This window comes from Brachyhypopomus gauderio, chromosome 11, assembly GCF_052324685.1.
Source record: "Brachyhypopomus gauderio isolate BG-103 chromosome 11, BGAUD_0.2, whole genome shotgun sequence".
Lineage (NCBI taxonomy): Eukaryota > Metazoa > Chordata > Actinopteri > Gymnotiformes > Hypopomidae > Brachyhypopomus > Brachyhypopomus gauderio.
The window spans coordinates 21,651,253-21,676,098 of record NC_135221.1 but is presented as its reverse complement, the minus strand read 5'-3'; the positions used below and the strand labels follow the sequence as shown (position 1 = coordinate 21,676,098).

General features: G+C 46.7%; 1 protein-coding gene across 7 annotated transcripts; it reads right to left on the bottom strand.

Annotated features, from left to right (window-relative positions):
• Window positions 1-438: 438 nt before the first annotated feature.
• On the bottom strand, window positions 439-24,365 carry LOC143527474 (fibronectin type-III domain-containing protein 3a-like). Of its 7 annotated transcripts, none has more exons than XM_077022710.1 (27): window positions 24,165-24,365; window positions 22,826-22,933; window positions 20,891-21,020; window positions 15,123-15,198; window positions 14,952-15,028; window positions 14,664-14,868; window positions 14,246-14,536; window positions 14,090-14,148; window positions 13,795-13,964; window positions 13,516-13,575; window positions 13,300-13,438; window positions 13,127-13,180; window positions 12,914-13,038; window positions 12,530-12,716; window positions 11,030-11,116; window positions 9,749-9,887; window positions 9,489-9,551; window positions 9,279-9,397; window positions 9,055-9,160; window positions 8,596-8,771; window positions 6,871-6,984; window positions 6,632-6,781; window positions 6,236-6,513; window positions 5,901-6,113; window positions 5,489-5,655; window positions 5,257-5,378; window positions 439-4,719 (listed from the first exon to the last, which is right to left on the bottom strand). In XM_077022710.1, exons 3-27 carry the CDS (start codon window positions 20,987-20,989, stop codon window positions 4,405-4,407), a joined length of 3,591 nt encoding a protein of 1,196 aa, XP_076878825.1. In that variant the 5' UTR covers window positions 20,990-21,020; window positions 22,826-22,933; window positions 24,165-24,365; the 3' UTR covers window positions 439-4,404. The 7 variants fall into 7 exon arrangements, with proteins under 7 accessions (XP_076878825.1, XP_076878826.1, XP_076878827.1 ...); XM_077022711.1 differs by lacking the exon at window positions 24,165-24,365 and adding an exon at window positions 24,126-24,140; XM_077022712.1 differs by lacking the exon at window positions 24,165-24,365 and adding an exon at window positions 23,608-24,103.
• Between the last annotated feature and the right edge of the window lie 481 nt (window positions 24,366-24,846).

Genomic DNA, 24,846 nt, shown 5'->3' with positions numbered 1-24,846 from the left:
GTCCTCTGTTCCTCTCCTTATGTTTAATGTATAGCCCCAGAGTGCTGGATTTGGAATGGAGTTTCCTTGTCTTGATGTCAGTGGCTTCTATCTCCTCTTGGTTATTATACCAGCTGGGCATCTCATGACTGGGAGAGCACAGGCGTTGATAGCCTGGATCCTGTTCATACCATTCAGCTGACTTAAGATACATAGAGATATTAAAAATTGTAGTGAAATACACAAAGTTTCCAGAGAAACAGGACATTTCGGACAGAGGTCCTTCATCAGCTGTGCAAGCAAAGTGCTTCTCAATTATACTGTTCTAAAGCTTCAAGAGCTTATATCAGTTCATATCTTCTATATAATTTCAATCTTAAATCTGAAGAAGTAGTGAAGTATAAGGAAACATATCCGATATATAAGGAAAAATATCAATGAAAGACACACAAAAGTGAATACATACAATGACTATAATTTATTTGCCATATTAAATATATTATCTATGATTGTTACAAGTCAGTTATGACATACAGTACATGGCAGTTTTAATGTGAGTTCTAAAAATAAAAAAGAAAGAAGTCGATGCAGATAAATATTTTTTTTGGAATGTATGTTTTGTATCTCAAAATAAAATGTTCAGTATCAAAAAGTGTGGTCTAAAAATACTGGCATGATAAAAGATGATTTGGAGCTCATAAGGTAGATTGACAAGATGATTACATGTACAGGCAGGCACACAATATAAGCTATTGAATGCGTTTGTCCATGTTGCCAATCTTTTTCTCAATTTTCCCCCCCAAGACAATCTAACACAGACACTGGTTAGGGAGTTAGTTCAGGGACCTAAAAACAAACAGAAAAAAATAAACAAACAAACAACAGACTTATTTTAGCAGCTAGCCATAGAGGGACAAAGAGAATCCTCTTTTAATGCTTAATGACATTCATTTTTCTTAACTTAAAGCAAATTTAAACTGACCAAAATTAAAGGAAAACAATAGGCCTGTGTGCACACAGTAACAACGGTGCCTGTTAACAGTCTTTGTTTCAGCTTTGGTTACATTTGCAGAAACTGAAACACCATGAGAGCAGAAATACAGTAGTTTACACTAGATTTAAAGCTTGTGCAGAGGGAATCACAAATGGCTACAGAGCCTTTCAACAAGAAAGTGTAGTTTAGCAATAGTAGATCTCTAAAAATTGTATATGTAAGAAACTTTAGCATTAGCAAGCAGTCCTGTTTTGACTTAAAAATAGTCACATGGTCTCATGGCCCACCATGCTTTTTAAAAATGAAGTACACTCATTGGCTCCTTAGTGCCACCTGTTGGACAAAAACTGACTAGGTTGCTTTGAAGGAACATTTCATCATCCATCATTTATCAGATCAATGTCTCATTCCTGGCACTGAAGACAGTTGGAAAACATTTACCATTCATTAGCAGTTAACTAGTGGTTTCACACTCTCAGCTTTCATCGCTATCCATGTCTGTCTGGATTTTTATTCAGAATGAGTTCCACAGATATGCTTTGCAGCAATCATATACTTTTATACCAAAAGAAACTAAAATGAATACGAAACTTTGAAACTGTTTTGATCTTTTCATGTGTAATGTATATTAATATATTACAAAACACCTGTAAGGCTTCTGTGAAGCACACAATTCTACCAAATCCGGGAGGATTCAAGGGAAATGTCCATTCCTGCCACAAACAGCAATGTCAAACTTTGTCACCGGCCTTTTTAAAACAGGTCTCCCCTCCGCAGACCTCAGGCAGGGCTTTGGCTATATTAAACTATTGGTCATGTGATATGGTTACCGGTAAATAAATTCCTCCAAACTGCCATTATGGATAGGAATGATCAATAATCTCATATTAAATCATGGATTTTGCATGACATGCTCTGTCAGTATAAACAACACAAAACTTTTGTATGGTATGAGTATATGTTACCTTTTATGTGTCTGTAACAAGTTTAATATTTTTCTTGGCATAATAAAGTTAAGAATTATAAGGAGGAATGCGAGTTGTAGACCAGCACTTCTAGAAGGCATTCTGAATGATGACTTCTATTAGGTACAAAATATAAGACATTCATATGTCAGTTACACTGAAGGAGATACATCTACAGTTATCTGAAATATAATCCAAAACATAAATATGATGTAAGATATGAATGCCCCAATGCAGTATAAGTAATATGAAACCCTGAAGGCAGAGGCTGACACGATGAATATTCCCCATAGTCCTAAAACTCAGTGAGAAAAGGACGTAAAACCAAAGAAAATGAACAAACACAACAGAATGGTCCAGCGCAAAGTTGCAGCATTCAACCTTAAAATGATACGAAGCCAGCCTAGAACGGCCTTTGCACCACAAAACATACGAAGGACAAAGAGTCTACGGTTCACAGTCCAGAAAATGCAAAGCTATTTCTGAGAGAAAGCTTCCTTCATCAGAGAAGATACTAGCAGCTCTACAAGGACGTTCACAGCTACTGGAACAGGTAAGAAACAACGGCACCTTTGCGAGAGATGTTTAAATTTGGCCTGAGCACACTGTGCACCAAACTTGGCTGACTATGAGAGCTGATCTTGAAGAGAGTATTTCATTACAGTCAATAATTGTTGAAAGGCAAACAAAGATTCTATAATGGCACTGTGACCTATTTGTTATACATGACCCCTGGTCAGATAGAGGCACTTCATTCTGGGTCTTTTTTAATCCAGCACTATTTTCTATTTTAAAATGTTTACTGTTTTAAAAAAGCACTATATCTATGGGAACAACGTAGAGTTAAAAGGGAACATTGTGAAAATCATATAAAATGTGTCAAACAAGACAATTACAATGACTTATTCTGGTCAAATGATCACTCCATCATTTCCATAAATTGATCAATGCAGGCCAAATGTATGGGCTAAAAGAGGAGCATCTAGCATCAGAACATCAAAGACTTCTTAAAACTTAAAACTAAAGTATTACTTTCATGGTCATATTTCTATGGCACATTTGTAGTTTTTTAAACTGAAGCAAGTTTAAGTACTGCAAAGAAATTGTAAGATAACGTTAGACCTAAATAAAACCTATTATTCTGTTCAGGCCAATGTTAAATTACAAACATAAACTTTTTTTTTTAAAGGCTTAAATCCCAGTTGTGCCATTAGCAGTTCCTGGTCAGGGCTCCTTGAGAACGCTAACGGTCGCATGCCCAGAGAATGAAGGCCACATCCTGCCCCGTCCACCTCGCTAAAGTAGGTGCCAGGCAAGCGCGCCGAGCACAGAGCGTGCCGAACACAGAGCGTGTTCGTCCGAGCTCATTCTGCAATGGAGGCAAAGTGGGAGGCGTCCTTGGCGCCGGAGGCGGAGCTTGCGTCCCCCGAGCTTCTAATGACGGACGGCAGGGTCGAGCCAACAGTGAGAAGTTACTAACGTCTAACTGAGGAAACGAAGCGTCAGAGCAAATCATAAAATGAAACTCTTAAAGCTTCACGGAGACCAGAAAGGGACTATTAATGCTCAGTTTGAGCTAAATAGAGAGACATTTATAACAAATGCATATCCATATAGGCTATCCAACCAACACTGCCATATCTGTATGTACATGAACATAGCTAGAATGTATGTATACTCTAACATAAGGACACACTGGTGACAGCAGAACAAACATCTAGCTCTCCCAATGTCTGAGATAAATGAAATATTATTTATGTCGTGGTTATGATGTTATAAAGCATTCTACAAAATGTGAAAATATTTCTGGTCGGCAGAGTACGTTGAACTCCAGTCATTTACCAGGGTACTCGTAATATACAGTATCTATGACAACTTTGGCACTGTCTCCCTTTTTATTCTTACTGATACAAGTAAGAATAATGCCATTCACATGGGCAAAAATCTTTTTTAGGCAGTAAAAAGCACTCAGACCCGAAGATTTGCTTTCTAAAGTATCAATAAACTCAAATGCAACCATTATCAGGGGTGTTTAGATATTTCTCATGGCATGCAGTGAAGGCTACTGTATGCCAAATTCATCAAAGCATTGAATTTCTGTCCTTGTCTAGGGGCTGTATCTTCACAAATAATTGGATTTCTTACAAATATACAATTTGTCCACCAGATTACCAATTTAACCATCTATATGCAGATACAGAAGAGAATTAAGTCCCATTTTCTTCCCCTGGTCATGACAGAACACTGCGACTGATCTGTGACACGTGACAAGTACCTACTGACATCAAATATAAATGATCCATTTCTTCCATGCAATAATAGCAGAAATTATAATGACTAATTTTTTTATGTTTTCAGTTTGGACCTGGCAAATCAGAGTATGTACGTGGGCTAGTTGCTGTGAGTGTGCACGATGAGTCCAGCAATGCCAGGACTGGCCCCGCCCCCTGGCCCTCCCCTTCCTGCTCACTGCCTCTCGATGACCAGGTACTGGAGCAGCACTGCGAAGAGGACGGCCATCACCACAAAGCCGAGGAGCAGCGCGGTGGCGAAAGGCTCGTCTGCGAGCAGCCAGCCCCTCTCAGTGTGTGGGAGGGGACAGTCACCAGGGGGAGGGGCCTCTTTGGGCACCTCGGCAACGGGCACAGGCGTGACGAGGCTCCATGGACCCCAGAGCTCGGAGCCGTCCTGGGCCCGACGGGCAGCGCAGACCCGCAGACGACACGCTCCACCCCCAACCGGGGCCACCCACGTGTACGATGTCGCTGAGCCCTTGTAAAGCTAGAAGAGAGAGAGAATCACTGGTGATGGTTGTTCTATCAGCATGGCAGCAAAGTGAAACTCACTATGAATTTGAAAGATGAAAGATTTTATGTCTTTTCAGGTTTGCCTACTGTGAAGGTTACATATTTGTCCTCCAATCAAATTCCTATGGATATCTTACTGTCTTGAGCATTGATGTAATCTAGCTGTATAATCAATCAATTACAAAAGGTAATGTTCCAAATTGAGTTTTTTACATTTTTTGGAAGGTCACTCTAGTTAAACCTAAATCAGACACAAAAATGATCTTTTAATTGCAGCTATTTTTGTCTTTAGTAATTACTTTTGAATTATACTGTATAACACAGCATTCTAGCTCTTATTCTAGGTTTCAGCACTGACACTTGGTTCAAGATATCTCGATCAAGGGTATTTTTTGACTTATTTGTACTAGCTAAGGACACTTTGACTAGACAACTGAAGCACGGAGTCTCACTGGATAAGAGCGTCTGCTAAGTGCCCTAAATGTAAAAGAGGTTTTCGCTGCCTCCTCACCTGCTCCACTTCCCGCCCCCTCAGCAGCTGCAGGGCATACACCACCGGGTCTCCCCTCATTGGCTGAACCGTCTCCCAGGTGACCACGTGCTTGTTCCACTCGGCGGGCTCCACCTTCAGGGCTGCGCACAGCAACAGAGAGGGAGCACCGTCAGCGAGGGCGGGGCTAAAACGCAGCCAGGCGGGGCTAAAACGCAGCCGGGCGGGGCTAAAACGAGCTCTGACGGCTTACCTCTGAGCTGCGGCGGGGGTGAGCGGGTGGTGCTGAAGGTGTAGGGTGGAGAGAGGGGCCCCGGGCCAGACTCGCCGTGAGCCTGGATGCTGAACTGGTACGCGGTGGCCTCACATAGCCTCTGCACTTTAAATGTGCGGCAGGGTCCGCTGTAGATGCAGACTGGCCTAGGAGAGAAACGCACGCTCATGCACTCTGCAACCGACAAAATGTGAAACACACATGTACTCAATTTATTAATAATTACAGTAAATACACTATGACTACTGACATGTAGCATCAGCGACCACTTGCTGGGATGAAGACACTCTAATCCAGAGTGAGTTACATACATCTAAGCATAACAACCTTTCCAGCACTTCACACCACTGCTCCTAGCTGATGCCCTGCAGGTCAGGGGCCATGTGGGTACCTGTCAGCTGCGGCCAGCATGTGCAGAGAGTAGTGTGTGTTGCGGCTGTTCGGGGGCCGGCTGGGACCCTCTCCCCACCTCAGCTTCAGGCTCTGAGGGCCAGCCACCACACACTCCAGCAGCGGCGGCTCCGGGGGCGTGGCCGCCGTCCTCAGCTTCAGGGCGGAGCCGAAGGGGCCGGCCCCCACAGCGTTCACCGCGCCCACTCGTATCCTGACACACAGGGAGATGCCCCAACAAGACATACTTTACCACCACAAAATAAAGAGATCCATAAACAAATCCGTAAGTCGACAACATCGTTTTAGCTACACTTCTTGACTTCCCGGTCTTACCTGTATGTGGTGTCTGGCTGTAGATTTTCCAGTATGTGGAAGTTGGTCCTATCTACACATAGGGGGAGCTGTTCCCCAAAGTCTATATTATAGCCAGTAATCTCTGCTCCGTGGCACTGAGGCTCCTCCCACCGAAGAGCCAGAGAGGTCGCAGCCGTAGCAACACCCAGAGGCTCCCCCCACACCTGCTCCACTCGCTCTACAGCGGCTGGGACCGAGGCTGGGGTTGTTATCATGGCAACCTTGCTGAAGAGGCCCGCCCCAACAGCGTTGACCGCCTGTGTTTTTAGAGAGGACAGTCACTTTATTTTGCATTTACGCATGCCTCTGTTTCTACCTAACCCCCCCCTCCCCCCCGGGCTGCTTGGGCCGCCCCCAGGAGCCCTCCGCCCCTACCTGGACTCTGCAGTAGTAGTCCGTGGCCGGCCGCAGGTCAGGCACCTCCTGCTGGGTGGAGGGGCCGGAGTACAGCACCTCCAGAGCGTCCTCCCCCGCCCCCCACGCCAGCACGAACCCGCACTCCTCCTCCCCGCTGCACGCCGGGCTCTGCAGAACGGGCGGTACAGATACGCTCGTGAGGACGAGAGAAACGATGGAGAAACGCCAGAACCACGTCAGCCCGGCTGTCTGCTCACCTCCCAGGTAGCCAGGACACTGGTGGGCGTGGTCAGCACCAGATGGGGGGGGCTGCACTGCTCCGGGACACCAGGTGTTGTGCTGGCTGGGCACATTTCTGATGGAGCACCCCACTGTGGAGGCGAATGGTCCGAAAAAGAGAAAACATCCAGTGAGCGGCAGTTCTGTGTGTGCAAATGCCTTGTTGAAGCCAGAGGTCAGAGGAGAATGGCCAGACTGGATCGAGCTGAACGGCAACAGTAACTCAAATAATCGCTACAACCGAGACATGCAGACGAGCTTCTCTGAACACACAACACGTCGAACCTTCGGGTGGATGGGCCACAGCAGCAGAAGACCACACCGGGTAGCATTTAAGGCAGTTCTGAAGGCAACCGGGGGTCCAACACGGTAGAGGTCTGCACTCCCGCGGTAATCCCGCGGGACCCGACAGAATATCTTGCGGCGCGGGACAGAATTGAATTGTTATTGGCGGGAGCGGGAGTTGAATTAGTCCAGGCGATGCGGGAGCGGGACCACATATACATGTAGAAAAATCCCACAAATTAATAGTCTAGAAAATTATAATAATAACAACACAATGATTTCCATGCATAAGGAACAGGACGAAAACAACTAATCATTCAGTAAGTAAGCAATAAACTAATTCAAAATATTGGCTAAGCAACTGATCGCGTGAACATGAAGTGTGCGTCATTTTGTCATTTTGATACAGAAATGGCAGAGACTGTAGACCAGGGGTCGGCAACCTTTGAGGCATGGAGTGCCAACTTTAACATGTCCAGTCAATGAGTGTGCCACTATGGCGGCGAGTTTAAATTGTTGACCGAGGAGGGGGGGAGGTGTAAATGGACACAAATTAAGTATTATATCGTGATCGATCGCCAAGTATAAACGCCTCCGCCGTTCGCGCGAGGTGTGCGTGCGGAGTCGCGCGCTACGGTCACTTGCGAAAGTATAATCCATTAATATAATAATTTATATTAAATTATATATATTTTTGCTGATGCTGGTCCAGCGTGTCGCGTGCCAGTGATTATGCCTCGGCGTGCCATAGGTTGCCGACCCCTGCTGTAGACGGTCAACCAGTTTCAGCTGTGGAAAATTAAAACAGGCGAATACACCACAATTAAGCCAACTACAGGAAAGTCTGATGTATGGAAGTCATATTCCATTGTAATTAATGGAGATGGAAATTGGCTTGTTGTGATACATGTCAGAAAGTGTTGGTGTACGTCACCTAACGGGATGTGTTTGGACTGTGGTAAGAAATGGGACAGCGCGATCCATCGCTATATTGCTGTTTTAATTAATACATAAGAAATTTTCAAGTACTAAATCTAATTAATTCAGTTCATATTAGGATTGCGGGCGGGGGCGACAGAAATGTGTATGTGGCGGGCGGGTAAGTGATTTTTTTGGCCGTTGCGGGCGGGAGCGGGACTAAAACAAGCAATTTTTTGGCGGGAGCGGGTCTAAAACAAGCGGGAGCGGGCGGGAGCGAGATTAAAAAAGCAGTCCCGCGCAGACCTCTACAACACGGTACTAGCAAGGTGTACCTAATAGTGACCGGTGAGTTGTACATCCTTTACCCCCCTCCACCCACAAAATGCCCGACCTGTGTATGATGAATTCTGTGACCTTGGGAAACCTGCTATATTAAGAATCAAACCCTGGTCAACCGACCATTACCACGACTAATATGAAGGTTAGTCAGAGCTCACCCCTGCGGAGTTGGAGGCTTTCACCCAGAACAGGTAGGTTGTGCCAGGCAGCAGCTGGCCCACAGTGCAGTGGGTCTCCGTGCCCTGGAACACCTGCTCCTGAGACGTCTCGGCTGACTGGGCCATCTCTACGCAGTACTGGGACACTGGTGCACCACCATCCCATGCTGGTGGAGCTGGAAAGCACACAGATGTAGTCCAAGTTTTACTCCACCACCGCTGCCTCATGTTGTCCCAGTGGTCTGTGTGCCACACTATTACATGTGAAACCATTTTCCTGAGTATATATAGCCATTTACCTGCAAATGTACTGTACTGAGGCACAGAACATCAAGCAAAAAAGGAGGATTGTCTTGATTTATATGAAAGGCTATGCCATCATTCACTACAGTTAATGTAGTCTGTAAAACATCTTACAAGCTTACAAGTGTAAAGTGAGAGTGTGTGCTTGGCGCTCACCCCATGAGAGAGGGATCTGTGAGGACGTGGCCCCCCCCGTCACACGCAGGGCTTGGCACGGTCCAGGAGGCAGAGGTGCCGTCTTGACAGACAGGCTCTCGGATACCTGAGGAGGACAGAGTGGAGATGTGCCTCACCTGAGGATTACACGGGCACTCCCACCGTGAACAGCAGGATGCGGCTGTGTTCCAATAACCCTCTGTGCCCTCGCCTGCTGGCCTTACCTCACTCCTCCCTCCCTGACTACGGCAGTACACCCGCAGCTTGTACCATGTTCCTTCCCGCAAGTCCTCACATACGTGTTGTCTGAGAGGCCCATGGTACACCACGTCCCACTCATCTCCTACACACACACGGTACATCAACAAAAATGCCATCCTGATTCTAGAATGTGATTACTAAGAGTGGCTGCATACGCAGAAATCATCTCTCACCACTGTGACTAAGTTCCAGTACATAGGCAGTGACTGGGGCGCCCCCATCATCCTCTGGGGCCTCTGAAATTCAAGCAAAGAAGCCAAGAGATGTAAGAGGCCACTAAGGCTAAAAATATGATATTTTTGACAGATTCTCCTCTTCTGAAAACACGTGAACACACGTTGCTGAACCCAAGTGAACGTTTTCACGTGAGAGGTCTGGGCTCAATCTAGTCTGTGTGTGTCATGCAGTGTTGCCCCGCGGTGTGGCATCTTACCCCAGCCGGCGTGCAGCCTGTGTGCCTCGGCGGGACCGTGCAGGACTGGCCGGCCCGGCTGGCCAGGCTGCTCCGCCTGGGTCCTGTACTCCACCGCCACGCTGGGCTGGCTGTGACCTTCTGAGCTGGACGCCACCACCTACACCACCCAAAGACACGCGTGAGAACCAGTGTTGGGAACGTTACTTTAAAAAAGTAATTATAGTTACTCACTACTTGTTCAAAAAAGTAACTGAGTTAGTAACTGAATTACTCTATAATAAATGTAACTCGTTATCAGGGAAAGTAACTATTTGCATTACAGTTTTAAAAAAAGTTATATGCCAATGAATAAGGATTTTTTGAAAAAGCAGTTTTCACAGTCAGTTGAAATCAGGTTGAAATGAGTAGATCAGAAAGGTGTTTAACTTTTGATATTTATTGCACATCCACAGACCAGTGCAGGATAAAATCCTTTAAACTCCCAAATCTTTGTTAAAAAAAAAAAAAAAAAAAGCAAAAGTAAACAGTTACACTATATAAAGTGCATTTACATCTATCAAATTAAATTTAATTATCTCAACCTGAGACATCTGGTTTGTTCACAACAGAAGTAAACTTAACAATAAAACCTCTATTCTTAATGAAATAAATCAAATACCCAGTCTGGTAGACATTCAGGAACTTCAAGTATTTTCTTAAATAATGTTTATATTGCCACCTTGAAAATGTACATTTTTCTTCGGCTTGCTCCTGACTCGCTATTTCTGCCTCTTCTCCGTTTGCACTGGCGTGCTTCAGTGTGCGTGTAAAAACACTGGCTCTAATTGGCTACCATAACGCTGCCTTAGCCAATCGCTTACTGACTTGTTAAATTAAACAGGTGTTACACCGAGAACTGTAACCTATCGAGATCTGTTACTTCTCACTAGCCTGGTCAGCGGTCCGCTCGCATTACTGTTAGTATATCGATATATAGTAATGCACCGCTTTTAATGACCAGTAACGTCAATGGTGTTGTAACAACAGTAAAAGTAATTAATTATATTATCCCGTTACTGACAAAATGACGCCGTTACCTAACGCCGTTATTTTTAACGCCGTTATTCGCAACACTGGTGAGAACAGAGGTCTGACCTCAGCATGCGCACACGCCTGCCAACTGACACTGGTAGGTGTACCAGTAAAACGTAAACAGCATAAAAGCATCTAAAATTTGAGCTAAGCTATGGAGATTCATCTTCCTGTGCTTTGTGATTTGCAAGCTGCCGGCATCTAATTAGGCTCGGCCCACGGACTCACCCTGAATCGGTAGGTTGTGAACCTCCTCAGCTCCCTCACCGTGCACGACGGCTCCTCCCCTTTGTGCTTCATCTGAAAGCCACAGCTCTGGATGGGAGAAAAACACACCCAGCAGCGTCATCCAACCAGCTACGAACGTTTCAACCATGCCGAGGTCACCATAAGGTCGTTTGTGCGTTTGAGTTTCCACAACATCGTCATTTTGCTCCTTCAACTAGCAGCGGAGGAAGAGGAGTTTTGTGGTCAGTGGTCTGCGGAAAGGTGGGGAGAGTGTGGGGGGAATATGGGGGGTCAGGGCACACGTGGGCACCCACTGGGGTCAGGTCACACGTGAGCACCTCCTGGGGTCAGGGCACACGTGGGCACCCACTGGGGTCAGGTCACACGTGAGCACCTCCTGGGGTCAGGGCACACGTGGGCACCCACTGGGGTCAGGTCACACGTGAGCACCTCCTGGGGTCAGGTCACACGTGGGCACCCACTGGGGTCAGGGCACACGTGGGCACCCACTGGGGTCAGGTCACACGTGAGCACCTCCTGGGGTCAGGTCACACGTGGGCACCCACTGGGGTCAGGGCACACGTGGGCACCCACTGGGGTCAGGTCACACGTGAGCACCTCCTGGGGTCAGGTCACACGTGGGCACCCACTGGGGTCAGGGCACACGTGGGCACCCACTGGGGTCAGGTCACACGTGGGCACCCACTGGGGTCAGGTCACACGTGAGCACCTCCTGGGGTCAGGGCACACGTGGGCACCCACTGGGGTCAGGTCACACGTGAGCACCTCCTGGGGTCAGGGCACACGTGGGCACCCACTGGGGTCAGGTCACACGTGAGCACCTCCTGGGGTCAGGTCACACGTGGGCACCCACTGGGGTCAGGGCACACGTGGGCACCCACTGGGGTCAGGTCACACGTGAGCACCTCCTGGGGTCAGGTCACACGTGGGCACCCACTGGGGTCAGGGCACACGTGGGCACCCACTGGGGTCAGGTCACACGTGAGCACCTCCTGGGGTCAGGTCACACGTGGGCACCCACTGGGGTCAGGTCACATGTGGGCATCGGGTTTGGGGTTTCTGGAGCCAGGGTCAAATACTGCACATCACCCTGTTTGAACAGCGGTTTTAGTCCTTGGCCAACAACTAAATTTTTTCCATTTCATTTAGGAAGGTGAATTTTATGCATGGGTCAGTTTGTATTTTATCATAAATGATGAATAAAGCAATAATAAAGATTTATTATTACTATAGCAGTTTATCTGCAGCACTATCTATATGCAGTTTTGGAAATGATTGGATTGATTTGGAAATAAGTAAATCATATAGCACATATAGTTTATGCATTTACCATCAATTCATAAATAAAAAACTAATAAAAAATCATAAATCAAAAAATCTAAATCATAGATACTTTCTCAATCTGTATGTCTCAGAAATGACACTGGATCTTCACTGGATCTTCACTGGAGATCTCTTACATGCTTGCCACTTACTCACCGATCCACCCATATCCTCCATCTCCAGAATGTACGAAAGTGTGTCTTGGCTGGTTGGCCCACAGGCGGCGCTCCACTCCAGACTCAGCCACGTCGTTCCTGCCTCCGTAAGCCGGGCGGCGGATGGGGGCGCAGGGGGAGAGGCAATGCAGGCCACCGTGCAGCAGTTCACAACAGTACTGAAGGCACTGGAGACCACACACACACACACACACACATACACATCATCTCCATCTACCCAAGCACCCCATATAATGTGAAACATGCATTTTTATGCATCGTATACTAGATTCTGAAACATCCAAGAATGATCCATTGAACAAGATTGCTGAAAGCAGAGATCACTACTGACACCTGAGATCTGAGCTACACAAAGGCCACTCACCTCATTCCTACATCGTTCTTAGCAGCAAGTCGGAAGGCGTATTTTGTTGAAGGCGTGAGTCTCATGACTTTGTACTGCTTGGCAAGGCCACTGTAAACCTCTTTAAATGCACTTTGATCTCCCTGCTGACACAGTGCACAGATGAGATGAGCCCGAGACCACAGTAACACAGATCATTAGGCCGGAAAGAAGGTTTAGGAACTGGCCCCTCACCTCATGGTATTCCAGGTGAAACGCAGTGATTTTGGCGCCGTTGTCGTTGGGTGACTGGTGTGAACAAACGTGAAGAAGTCAGGAACTGGCACGTATTATGTGATAAGGTCACTGAGTAACTTCAGGTCTAGGGTACTGAAGGGTTATGAAAAGGGGCGTCATGACGGCAGTACCCTCCACTGAAGAGTGACGGAGGTCGTGGTCCGATGGACGAGGCGAGGGACAGCAGGGACGTCCGGGACTCCGCACAGCGTGGTGAAAGCAGCCGTCTCCGAGGGGGTTCCCTTCACTGAGCTGCAAGCCACACACACCCTTTTACACACAGAGGGGAGGGGAGTTAGCACGGAGCGAAGCGTACGCGCTCGACGTGAGCGGTGAACGCAGCTCACCTGGCGTAATAGGGCGTGGCTGGTCTGAGGTCTTCCACTGTACAGGTAGTGTCCTTCCCTCTGGAATAACGGAGAAACATTATGGACTAAGTCTGCTGGGTTTCTACGGTAAACAGAGTAAACTGGCATTGCATAATGAATGTAAACACTGAAGCTTCTTAGGAAACATGGGGTTTTCAGTAACACTGAGTATATGAAAAGCTCGAACACGTCACGATGTTGTGTGTGTGTGTGTGTGTGTTTGTGTGTGTGTATGGAAAGAGCAAGGCCAGAGCTCACTGGTAGACGGGCGTGAAGTCTCCGTCTGTGCCGCTCTGAGACAAGGCCAGCTCGTAGCTGAGCAGCAAGCCAGTGTGAGCGCAAGTGGTCGACCGCGCCTCCCCGTCTGTCGCCACGGCAACCGGCGGCCGCCAGGACAGGACCGCCGAGTGGGACGTGACTCCGCCCACCTGGACGGCAGAGCGAGAGAGAGGGAGGGAGGGAGCGAGCGAGGGACAAAGCAAAGAAAGAGTCAAACAAGTGGGCTTGAAGTGGGACAGGTCACGGGCTTGAGGTCGGGCAGCGCCACACTCACTGTTGGTTTGCATACGGTGGACAGCAGCCCCCACACACGCCTCACTTCCTCTTCCGGGTCTGCGGCGATAACAAGGAAGTGAATCACGGTCATGCACCTGCGGGTGTGTGTGTGTGTGGGTCGTGGAGCAAGGTTGTATCTTTGCAAATAACTCACCTTTAATGTCACAGTCTGTCGGGGGTGTGGATCTGGTCCTGCCAGAGTGCTTCAGTCGTGGGGGTGTGGGTGAGGGGGCGGAGCCTGTGCGGCCCTTGCCGAGGCCGTTGGCTACAGCTGCCTGGGCCCCTTTAGTGAACGGTCCAGGTCCACTGTGGACGTGTGGGGATGCACTGGCCCCGCCCCCGTACCCGCCCCCGTACCCGCCCTTTAACCTCCGCTGCATCTGCTCCTGCACTTTCACCGAACGCTCCTCACAGACGGGCACCGACATATTATGGCACATCACATCTGGGTACACACACACACACACACACAAACACACACAAACACACACTTAGCACCACCTGCTACAGCACTAGGGGCTGAGTCAGTAAATCCGAATGGGACACCTCTCTTGGGGGGGTGGGGCTCTCACCCTGCTCAGTGTAGACAGGGAAGGTGGGTAGCTGGTGGACGTAGCGGGGGCAGAGGTCGGCGTGGTAGAGCTGCGGGTGATGCAGCAGGGCGGGGTGGGGGGGGCCGTAGAGCGGCCCGTACTGCGGGAAGGGGCCCAGGGAGGGCTGGAACTCCAGACTGTGGGGCAGAATCAGCACTTTGCGGACGCCGTTCTCCTCCACCACCTACACACGAGGACACAACACGGTTCAACGACGTGGCCACAGCTGAGATAACGGGAGACATGAAAGGGAAAGGTGGACAATACCTGAGAAACGTAACCTGGAGGCACAAAAATAGGAGGCATGGTTCCATTAGGAGAGACCATGGGCACCTGTGCTGGACCTGGAAAAGCCCAGCATGTAACGTTAGGTTCTGCTGCTGCGGCTCGAGTGTGTGTGTGTGTGTGTGTGTGTGTGTCTGTGTGTGTCAACTTTACCTGTAATGCACTGAAAGTGGCCATCTTCTGTACGTATAGTGAATGTCTCTCCTGGATTCACCTGGACCAAGATCATCTGGACAGGATGTAAACAAACAACAAAGCAAGCAATCAGACTGCTCCACTCAGACACAAACACCACGTGTGGTTAGCTGCATAAAGACAAATTTAAACAAACAAAGGCCAGTCGTTAAAAAAACCCCGTTCAGAGGCACAGCAAGCTTCACTTCTCCCAACCAGAAACACCAGCTGCTCCAAACCACATGCCATTACCAACCAACACCAGAAGCAGCACGTCTCTGAAGAAGATTGGACCCTATACACACGGTCTGGCGCAATTGGGTTTTTGTAGCATTTGGCTGCATGACACCTTCAGAGACAGAAGGTTTGCAGTTTCTTTAAATGAGCATGCTCAGCAAAAAGACAGCATTGTGTTTCAGCAAGTTAATGTGTCATTAAAGCCTCACCACTACCTTCTGGATTTAATAAAGAAGGTCAGTGTTGCATGCAATCAGCGAAAGCGCTTGGAGATTGAGGGGAGTGGATAAATAATGTTAACTCAAACTGTAATAATAATGTTAACTCAAACTGTAATAATAATGTTAACTCAAACTGTAATAATAATGTTAACTCAAACTGTAATAATAATGGTAACTCAAACTGTAATAATAATGTTAACTCAAACTGTAATAATAATGTTAACTCAAACTGTAGTTCTAGTTTCATTATAGTGGTGTGTAGTGACGTGCAGCTTCGTGAGACGTCCAGTCTCACGTCACACACGTGTGAATCATCAGGGCGTTTGCCATCACAAACCCAGCTGTCTGTGTCCCGGTTCCTGGAACCGGTGGAGCGGTTTCCGTCCGTCCAGACGTGCGGCCAGAGCACAGTTAGCCGCCGGGGCGTGAGCTGTCTCTGTTGAAACGCTCTGCTCTAAGAGAGCGTAGCGTTCACCGCACACCCTCCCCTCCCTGTGGAGTGAGTGTGTGTTGAGTGTGAGTGTGTGTGTGTGTGTGTGTGTGTGTGCACAGGGGCTGTGGGTCCACTCAACAAACACTGCGCCTCCGTGGGAAATGCACACCGTCCCTGCTGTTTGCCCTTCTACAAACGCGCGTGCACGTGGACACACACGTTCCCTACGGGCGTTTCACGCAGCCAGGACACCAGCACCGTAGCGCACCGCTCTGTGGCCCCTCCGCTTCCCCGCCGGGCCCATGTACCGATGCCATGAAAAGCATGTATACAAACTACTAAACAAAGCTTTTGATACTGAAATGAAAACTGAAAGCGTTTGATATTTTGCCTCTGTTAGCTTCTCTCCGTATAAATATTGCCCAACTGCAGAATACAGGGGGGAAGAAATAAGTGAAAGCAAGATATAAAAGCTGTGCTGAAAAATGAAAAGAGAGAAAGAGAGAGAGAGAGAAGGAGAGAGAGACATTGAGAAAGAGGGCGAGGAAGGGGGGCAGTATGTGAGGAATGCAGGATACAGACAGTGAAAGAGGGGCTGAGGTATGTGAGGAATGTACCCACCAGCCCCCAAAGCCACTGCCAGCCCTGGGAGCTGGAGCCGGGGGCGGGGCTAGGAAATGAGGACAGGGAGGGGGAGGGGTTAAAGAAGAAGAGGGAAGAGCAGGGACACCATTGTTGCCACATCAGGATCATCTGATAATTTCCTAAAAACCTTGTAGCACCCATCATATCAGCAGGAGAGCGTTAGTGCAAAACAGTGTGTGAGTGTGACTAATTAAAAACATTAATTTAACCCCAACACTAACTGAACTAAACTTATTTAGTTTCTAATTTGATCAATGTTCTTCCTAGCAAGCTAAAAGCTACTGAATACTATACAAATGTTTTAACTTTTTGAGATTTCAAATATTATGAAAGGTTCAATAAACAGTAAGGGAAAAAGAATGTAGCTGTCTTTGTAAAGCCTGCTTCTATATACTGCTTCAACACTTCGTACAAGTCAAGAGAAACGCTGAGACAAGAACACCAGAACTGACCTGTACACACAGACTCTGAAGGTGCTACAGCGCACAACCGCTGGACAACATTCATCATTCTCTTTCCCTCTATCTCTCCTTCTCTCTCTCCCTCCCGTTTGGATTTAAGGCGGTGGCATCAACTCTTAAAATCTTCAGATCTGCTTTAAAACATCTTAGACTGTCCTTAACAAGCATGTCTGAACCACCAGCACTGGCAGTAAACACAGTTATAGACACAGAAACAGAAATATTGGTGTCTAGTTTCGCATAATTTGGTGCCCCTTTAAAAAGACATAATTGGTTCTATGCTGTCTTGGCAATACTGAGAAGAATATGCCATGGTGTACTGACGCCGGCTTTAGTAGCGTCGCTGAACGTGTGTGCTGGGACTGCACGAGCTTCCTCAGAGACCAACAAATGACTCAAGCAAGGAACCTGCTGTTTCAAAGTTCAAACCAATAGGATGCCGCACATACAGGAAGTGGGAAGAGTGTTGGCCAATCAAAAGTCCAAAACATAAACCACGATGAGCTGCACACTCATGTGGCCAAACAATAGAAACCAATGTCACAATATGTTTAGGCTGAGGCAGCAGTCTTGAGGGTACTGGGTAAATATTTTCACTCCTTCGCATCAATGAGAAGGAGCAACAGGGGACAAGCCGATTGGCCCAGACTAGTCACGCGGGTGTAGAGCTCGCTGGTCCATAGCACTAAGTCACAGCACACTTCTAAACAGGGTGAGTTGGTACGCGAGCACAGAACCACCCGCATGGTTTTCCATCTACACTACGGTTCTGTGTGGTTCCAAATAAATCCTCGTCCGACGTCCCAACATCAGCACAATTCCAAAAACTGACCGATCCCAGGACCTACTTCTGGTAAAATGCGTGAGAAGCTAGGGAGCCTGGTAAGAGCCCGGTCTGAGTCAGATAACCACACGTGCTTTAAAGCAGTTCAGAAGAAAGAGTCCTGCACTTAATCACAGGGGTAAATCTCTGCAGTGGAAGGATATCTATCGGGACGCTAGGGTGCTTAATGAAAAAGTCCGGGGTCTTGCAGCTAAAAGGGTGATGTGACCCCCCCCAGAACACCACCACTACCACCACCTCCTCCTTCAAGAGTGGCCGAGTACGCAGTGGATTGCAGTGACACAGGTTGTTCAAGGGTAATCTGACATTCGCTCTCAAGGAGATAAAGTTGCACAAAAGCAGAGCGCCTAACTCAAGCTCTCATTCCTGCTCTTTGTGTGGCCTGCAAGTGCCCACAAGGCTTTGATCTGGCAGCCAAACGACGGGAAAAAGGCTCGGAATGTGGCTTTCTTCCGAAGGGGGAGACGTGAATGAACACAAGGAAGAAGCAAACTCCTTTCTTGCTGCTATGTAAGAGAGCAGTTTTCTACAAAGTGAACACCAACTGGGCAAAGCGTATGCAGAAACATACATAACGCAGAAGCCGTGTAACATTACATTTCTCAATGTATTGTGATGCTGAATTTGTAAAGAATTTTACAGAAATGTGCAATTCCATCATATTGTTCATTTTCATGCGTCAACGAAGAACTGGCTTAAAGTTTTATCTTGCATTACACAAGCATAAATTATTATAGAGATGTTACACCTTCCTGAAGTTCTACAGAACCTAAAACACAATTAGAAAATTATTACACATGCTATATGCAGAAAAAAAACCCTCTTATCTAACTAATGATTTACATTCATCTATTAATGGGCAGAACACACAATTAGGGACAAGCACGGATGCCTCACTCACACTTTTACGCACACACATTCACACAAAAACACACACTCTCTCCCTCACACACACACTCAAACACCCTCCCAACAGCGGAGGCTATCAGGACTGAGTTCCGGATGTGTACTCTTCCCGCACCCCCGCCTCCTCTTACTGGAAACGCTGCTGGCAGAGAGTGTGGCTGTGAGGAATGCAGACGCCTCGCTCCTCTACTGGAGGGCTGGCTAACCCCAAAACCCCGAGCCCCGCTCCGAGAGCTCTGCCCCGCCGGTCGTCCCCCTCTGGGGGCCCGGACCCTCTCCCCCTCACGCACACACGGCAGGCTCCTAGCTCACACTGAAGAACTCCCTCACCCAACAGCAACACATCCTATCCTAACCTCCCACCATTTAGGATTTATGAGCCCGGAGGTGAATAACAGAACCAATTCCGTTTTAATAATTAGCAGACAAATGTTAATAATTAATGTTAAGTCTAAAAGAGTCAGGTCAGGCACTCGTAAAATAAGTTGTCTAGACATACTGGCCGTTAAATTGCCTGACATCCAGTGGTATGGAAGAGTTAATTACTCTAGAAACCATCCACACATAGAACAGAGCAAAAGAACAGAGCGTCCAGGTGTTAGCCAAAGTAACACAATACACTTGTTAATGTACAGTTCCCAAATGAAGTGCTCTCAAATGGGTAAATATTTTCTTTTTTACCAGTGCTTTGTGTCTAACAATGAATTGCTTAGCGACACATAGTTTAATGCATACATTTCAAAGAGTAACAAAACATACTGTTCAAGTTAACATTGTTACCATCACATGATCTATTTTTTTTTACTTGTTAGTACAAACATTTTCATGTCTTGTACTTACAGCTACAAAAGCAAAATTGATATTATGCTTCAACGTTTATTATTCACTAGGCTGTCTTTCAAATGAGTGCTTAGCCATTAATTAGCAGCAATTAGTTTATCACTTCAGTGAATAGCCCAACTTGAAATGACATAAAATCTTATATTTGCACTATGCTGCAAGCTTCACTACATTTTTCTGCCTAACAAGAGCTAGAAAATAAAATTCACACAATACACTGCTTAGCTCTGGAATGCATTGTAGTTATTTAGTATGAATGAGTGTATAGTTTTGTACAATATGCCACTATTATTTCGTATATTGCTGCTATTTCTGAATGTAAGCAAACTTGACTTGCTTGTGAGTAACATCCAAATGTCCTTGTTTGCAATGTTCCTTTCAAAAACTACACTGGCCATAAGGTACTGCTCTGTCACTACCACAGAGGGACTCCCAGTGGTCTTAAAAAACAACCAACAGCAAACAGCCTACTTAAAAAATCTAAACTGTTGCTGTTTACTTTATAAGGACCACTGACAGAGAATGTCTAGAAAATGGGATAAAGAAAAATGGGATAAAAGTGCCATTTCATGAACCTGGTGAATACTGAGGCCAATGATGTGACAGGAAATCTCTGTCAAGTGCATTATACACCACACATTCATCCGCCTTCCCGATCCCCCACACGTAAAACACACATTCACTGTATGAACTCCCACAAGCTGAAAAAATCTGAAGAGATTTATGCCATGAATAACTGTACCCATACCACTTAAACCCACTGAGCCATTTTAGCTAGCTAGCTTATACTGAACAGCACCTTCTTTCAACCTGTCAAATCACAACGTCCACTGGGTCATGGCTGCGTTGCTATTAGCGGTTTCTATGCCTTTGATGGGACTTTCAGGGATTTTATCATCTTATTGTTTAGCCTAGCTCTGTTTCAACTGCAAAAATAACTAGGCATTCTTGAGCTTAAAGTCTTCTGTCAAACCTCCAATCTTTGCAATCTCAAGGCTAAAGTTCCTTAAGCTTGGATCAGCAATAGTGATTGACTTAAAAGTCAGCAACTCTTTCTCCGAGTGTGTATTTCAAGCAGGTCATTGCTTAAAAATAAAACGTGAACTCCCTGCTGGGGAATCTAGCTGTTAAGATGATACATGTCACTCTGGAGAACTCACCTGCTGCATGGCGTCCCCATTGAGCACGGGCGGGAGGAAGGGTACCTCAGCCAGCATGGGTGTGGCCTCCAGAAGTGGGAGGTGCTGATCTGTCATCATAGCTGAAGAGACCTTTCATTTACAGCAACCCCTAAGGGACAATGTTGAATATTAATAGGATGCAAAGCCGTTACGCTGCTTCTTAGTCAGGATGGAGGATCACAGCCACTGGACTAAAGACACCTGTCAAGGTGGGAGCAGAAACATATTGCAACAGTATGTAAAAATATAATTGGCATAAGTTTCACACCCTTCGCACATCAGTGGCCTCGTTAAACTACATTAAAAGGTCACATTTGTGCATGTTTACAATTCCGGTTAGCAGGCATATTGGTATGAAAATTGTTTTCTCATGAAAGATTTATTTTAGTGAATGACTAACATATTTGACGTTCCTCCAACAATGCATTCAAAATGAGCAACATGCCCACAGCCAGGTCCTTCCAGTACAATGCCATAGATCTTAAAATGGCACTGACCCAAGTCCAACCATTAAACCAAGAAACTCGGACAAACTAAGATAACTTTTCCCTTCATATCTGGACATTTTTTGACCTCTGCACAATCTCAGTGCATCATCTGGTCAAGACAAAGACACTCGGGCCTCTGGCTTAACCCGAGCGGTCAGAACAGGCCGTGGTGTAGCGCACGGCTGGGTCTGCGTTTAAGGCCGGGCTGCTTCTCCCATCTGGAGTCAATAACCTCCTACTCCTCTGCACAAACGCAGCCCAAGCTGTAAACAGGAAACACGAGGAAGGCCTGCGACGCGTTGTGGAGCGCAGCTCTGCGCCAGACAGACGGTGTGGAACCACCTGCCCCTCGCGTGGGGAGCTGCTGCAGGCCCAGGGTTTCAGACCACACACACACGTCTCCCTACACGGTGTCGTGCTATGAGAACGGGCCTGCATTATGTCGGCCGAGAGGGACGCACGGAGACGGTGTTTCAGAAAGAGTGAGAGAAAAACTCACAAAATAGCACCACTGTCTGAAGATCTGTCTCTCTCTCTCTCTACCATGAGAGTTAATATTAATTAATTCATGAACACTAATCGATTGGTAATTCCTGAGGGGTACCAAAAAATAACATGATGCACAAATTCTTAACCAATTAAAATAGCACTACAGCACTGGAATTTGAAACCCCTTTCAAGTACATTAATGGGTACTTAATGGGTATTTATAGGTACTTAGCAGATAATACATGTCAATTCCATACTATCAATACCATTTTCCATATCATATATCAAAGGCAACGTTTTGCATTTTCATTTAAATAAATTCTATTTAGCTTTATTGGTTATAGCCTAATTAACAGTGAGGTAAATGTGTTTTTCAAAACCCTTACAGGGTATGAACAAAATATTGTATTATAAATAAAGTGCTACATATTGTAATTGCAGTATACCTTGTGAAATATTGAGAAGACTGACGTGAATTATTTTGTTATTTTGATTATTAAACAAAATTGTTTACATTTGTTGAATCATTCATCAAAGCAGAAACAGATCAGAAACACTTGACATTGGTCAGGATGATCGCAGCATACAGCAAACATCTCTCTCTCTCTCTCTCTCTCTCTCTCTCTCGTAGGGGATGATAAGTGGAGATCCTGCTGTGGGATTGAGGGTGAAGAGTCCCATCAGTGCCAGGCACCCGTTGGCCCAGGGCCCCTGTGCCGCACAATGACTCTTTGAGATGGGTGGCTGCTGGTTCCTTCCTCTCCCCTCCATTCAACAGCTGCTCCCGCATGGGGCGTCCACCACCACCACCCCCAACCCCCCCACCCTCCAGTCCTGTTCGCCAGTCCCGCACAAAACCCCCCCCACCCCTCCAGACCTCCCTAAACCTCGTCGCCTGTCCCGCATAAACCCACCCTGCATCTCAGACCCTGGTCACCTGGTCCTGACGGTTCTGTCCCCTCCGATCCTTCCGGGTCCGTGCGCCGGCGGTCTCTAGAGTCATGCTCTACCAACAGGAGTCCTGGGTTACCTTTCCTGAGAAACACTGCGTTGCCACACATCCACGGCACAGAGAAGCCACAGAAAAGAACGAGGCCAACAGATCTGAATGAGACACGGAGTGCGAAAGGCCCTTGGGGTGTCCTGCGTTGGGCCAACGTTTGAAAGGGTGACACAGGGTGTGGGGCACAGAGGAAACTGAACCCTTCCCAGACAAAAGATGCTGAAAGAGGGAATCTCGATTTCCTGTGACCACTCCCTTTCCTCTCATCTGTGATAAAACCTTCATCACACCCAGAACCAAAGTATTATCTTACAAGACAAGTCTAAGACAGAATAGAATTATTTCTTAGCTGCCCCCAAATTTCTTCCAGTGTTTGGCACGTGTGTTGGGCCTTTAACGGCACTTCAGCCTTTTATTAAACCTGTGAACAGCCTAGTTATTACACACGGAGGGCTGATCCACAACACGGTAGCAGCCTTACCTTGGAGACCTGACAATAACAGTCTCAGCTCAGCAGACTGGGTGGCAGTGTTGGACTATGATAACCTTCATTTATGTCTCAGGAACGTTTTCTTAACCATTACATAGACAAGAGTGGCGTGTATATAACTGTCCTGGGATAATCCGTATATTTTTAAAGCAGGCACAATAAAGCTAATTATACTGTATACACAAGCACCACACAGATCAGAACATGTGGTGCAGAGTAAACGTACCTCAAGCAGACTTGATAAGTTTTTGTACGGTGAAACATGTGAACATCTCTCTAGAGCTCACATTACGAGTGCGTACGTGGCAAAGCTAGATACCAACGGTTTATACACCAAATATCAAAGACTGCCTCATACTATACACGGTGCCACGTACTCCTTCAGTTCTGGGTCACAGCAGCCTGGTGCCGTTCAGCTGCGTCCACGCTCAAGCGGACCGGTTTAACGTTTTAACCGTATAGTCGTATACACACAGGTGTCCTCTCTGTCCTGTAAGTTAACCAGAACCCGTCTCATGAATCGACACGCGGATCTTACATACACAGACATATTTATTTATTTATGCGTGTCGAGTAGAAGCGAAAGTTAAGAAAATCATAAGGAAAAGGCCCGTTAATGACGAGCAGGGCGTCGGCTAAATCAGTGACTATATGGAGGGAGTGTAGAAACGCAGCAGATCCCAATAGATCCCAGCAGATCCGAACCAGGTCCGTTTACATGACTGTGAAATAATCATATCCTACCGCAACACAGCCGGCGCGGAGACGACGGCCACAACGCACCTCGCATGTGATCACACGCAGGGAACCACAGCCCGGTTCGGTCCGCCTCTCTCTTTATTCCGCCCGGTTATCCTTTGGGTTCATTCCGCAACCTCCAGTGGTGAAACAGGCGACATGTGAAGTGAATCGGACCCGACTGCGCTACATGTCCACCCGGCTGTAGGAACATGCGCAGTGCCCCCACACCCCGGAGGACTGGCCATCACGGCCAAGGAAGTTCGATAGGACGTGTGGTCCATTTATTTCTCATGCTGTTCACCGATTAACAGTTTGATGCACTACAAGACATTTATTATAACATACCAAAGAATATGTGGTTAATTTTTAATTTTAGGAATTCAGCTACTGTTTAAAGTTATTCTTAGTCATACGAAATAAATGTATTTAATGATTTGTATAAGTGCCCTATAAACATTACTTGATTCCAGCTTTAGGACTGGGTCAGTAATAGTTACGTTAGAAACTACAGCAAAGAGCAGAATAATCATTACCAGAACCCGTTTGTTTTCTGTAGTTACAATGACTGGTCGCTAGATGGCGCAACAGTACCACCAGAATTGAGGGGCAGATAAAGGCCTGGACTAAAAACAACCCTGTAGAATTAACCTAACTTTTTATTTTCACATAATAAAATTATTAATGAATTAATTAATACATCTTCTCTTTCTAATTGTTTACACGA

Coding starts and splice junctions, on each gene's coding strand:
- LOC143527474 (XM_077022709.1), bottom strand. CDS start 20,989: ATGATGACAGATCAGCACCTCCCACTTCTGGAGGCCACACCCATGCTG. Junction 13,576..13,794: donor GACTTCACGCCCGTCTACCA/GTGAGCTCTGGC, acceptor CCGTTATTCCAG/AGGGAAGGACACTACCTGTA. Junction 6,782..6,870: donor GTGTCCTGGCTACCTGGGAG/GTGAGCAGACAG, acceptor CCCGTTCTGCAG/AGCCCGGCGTGCAGCGGGGA.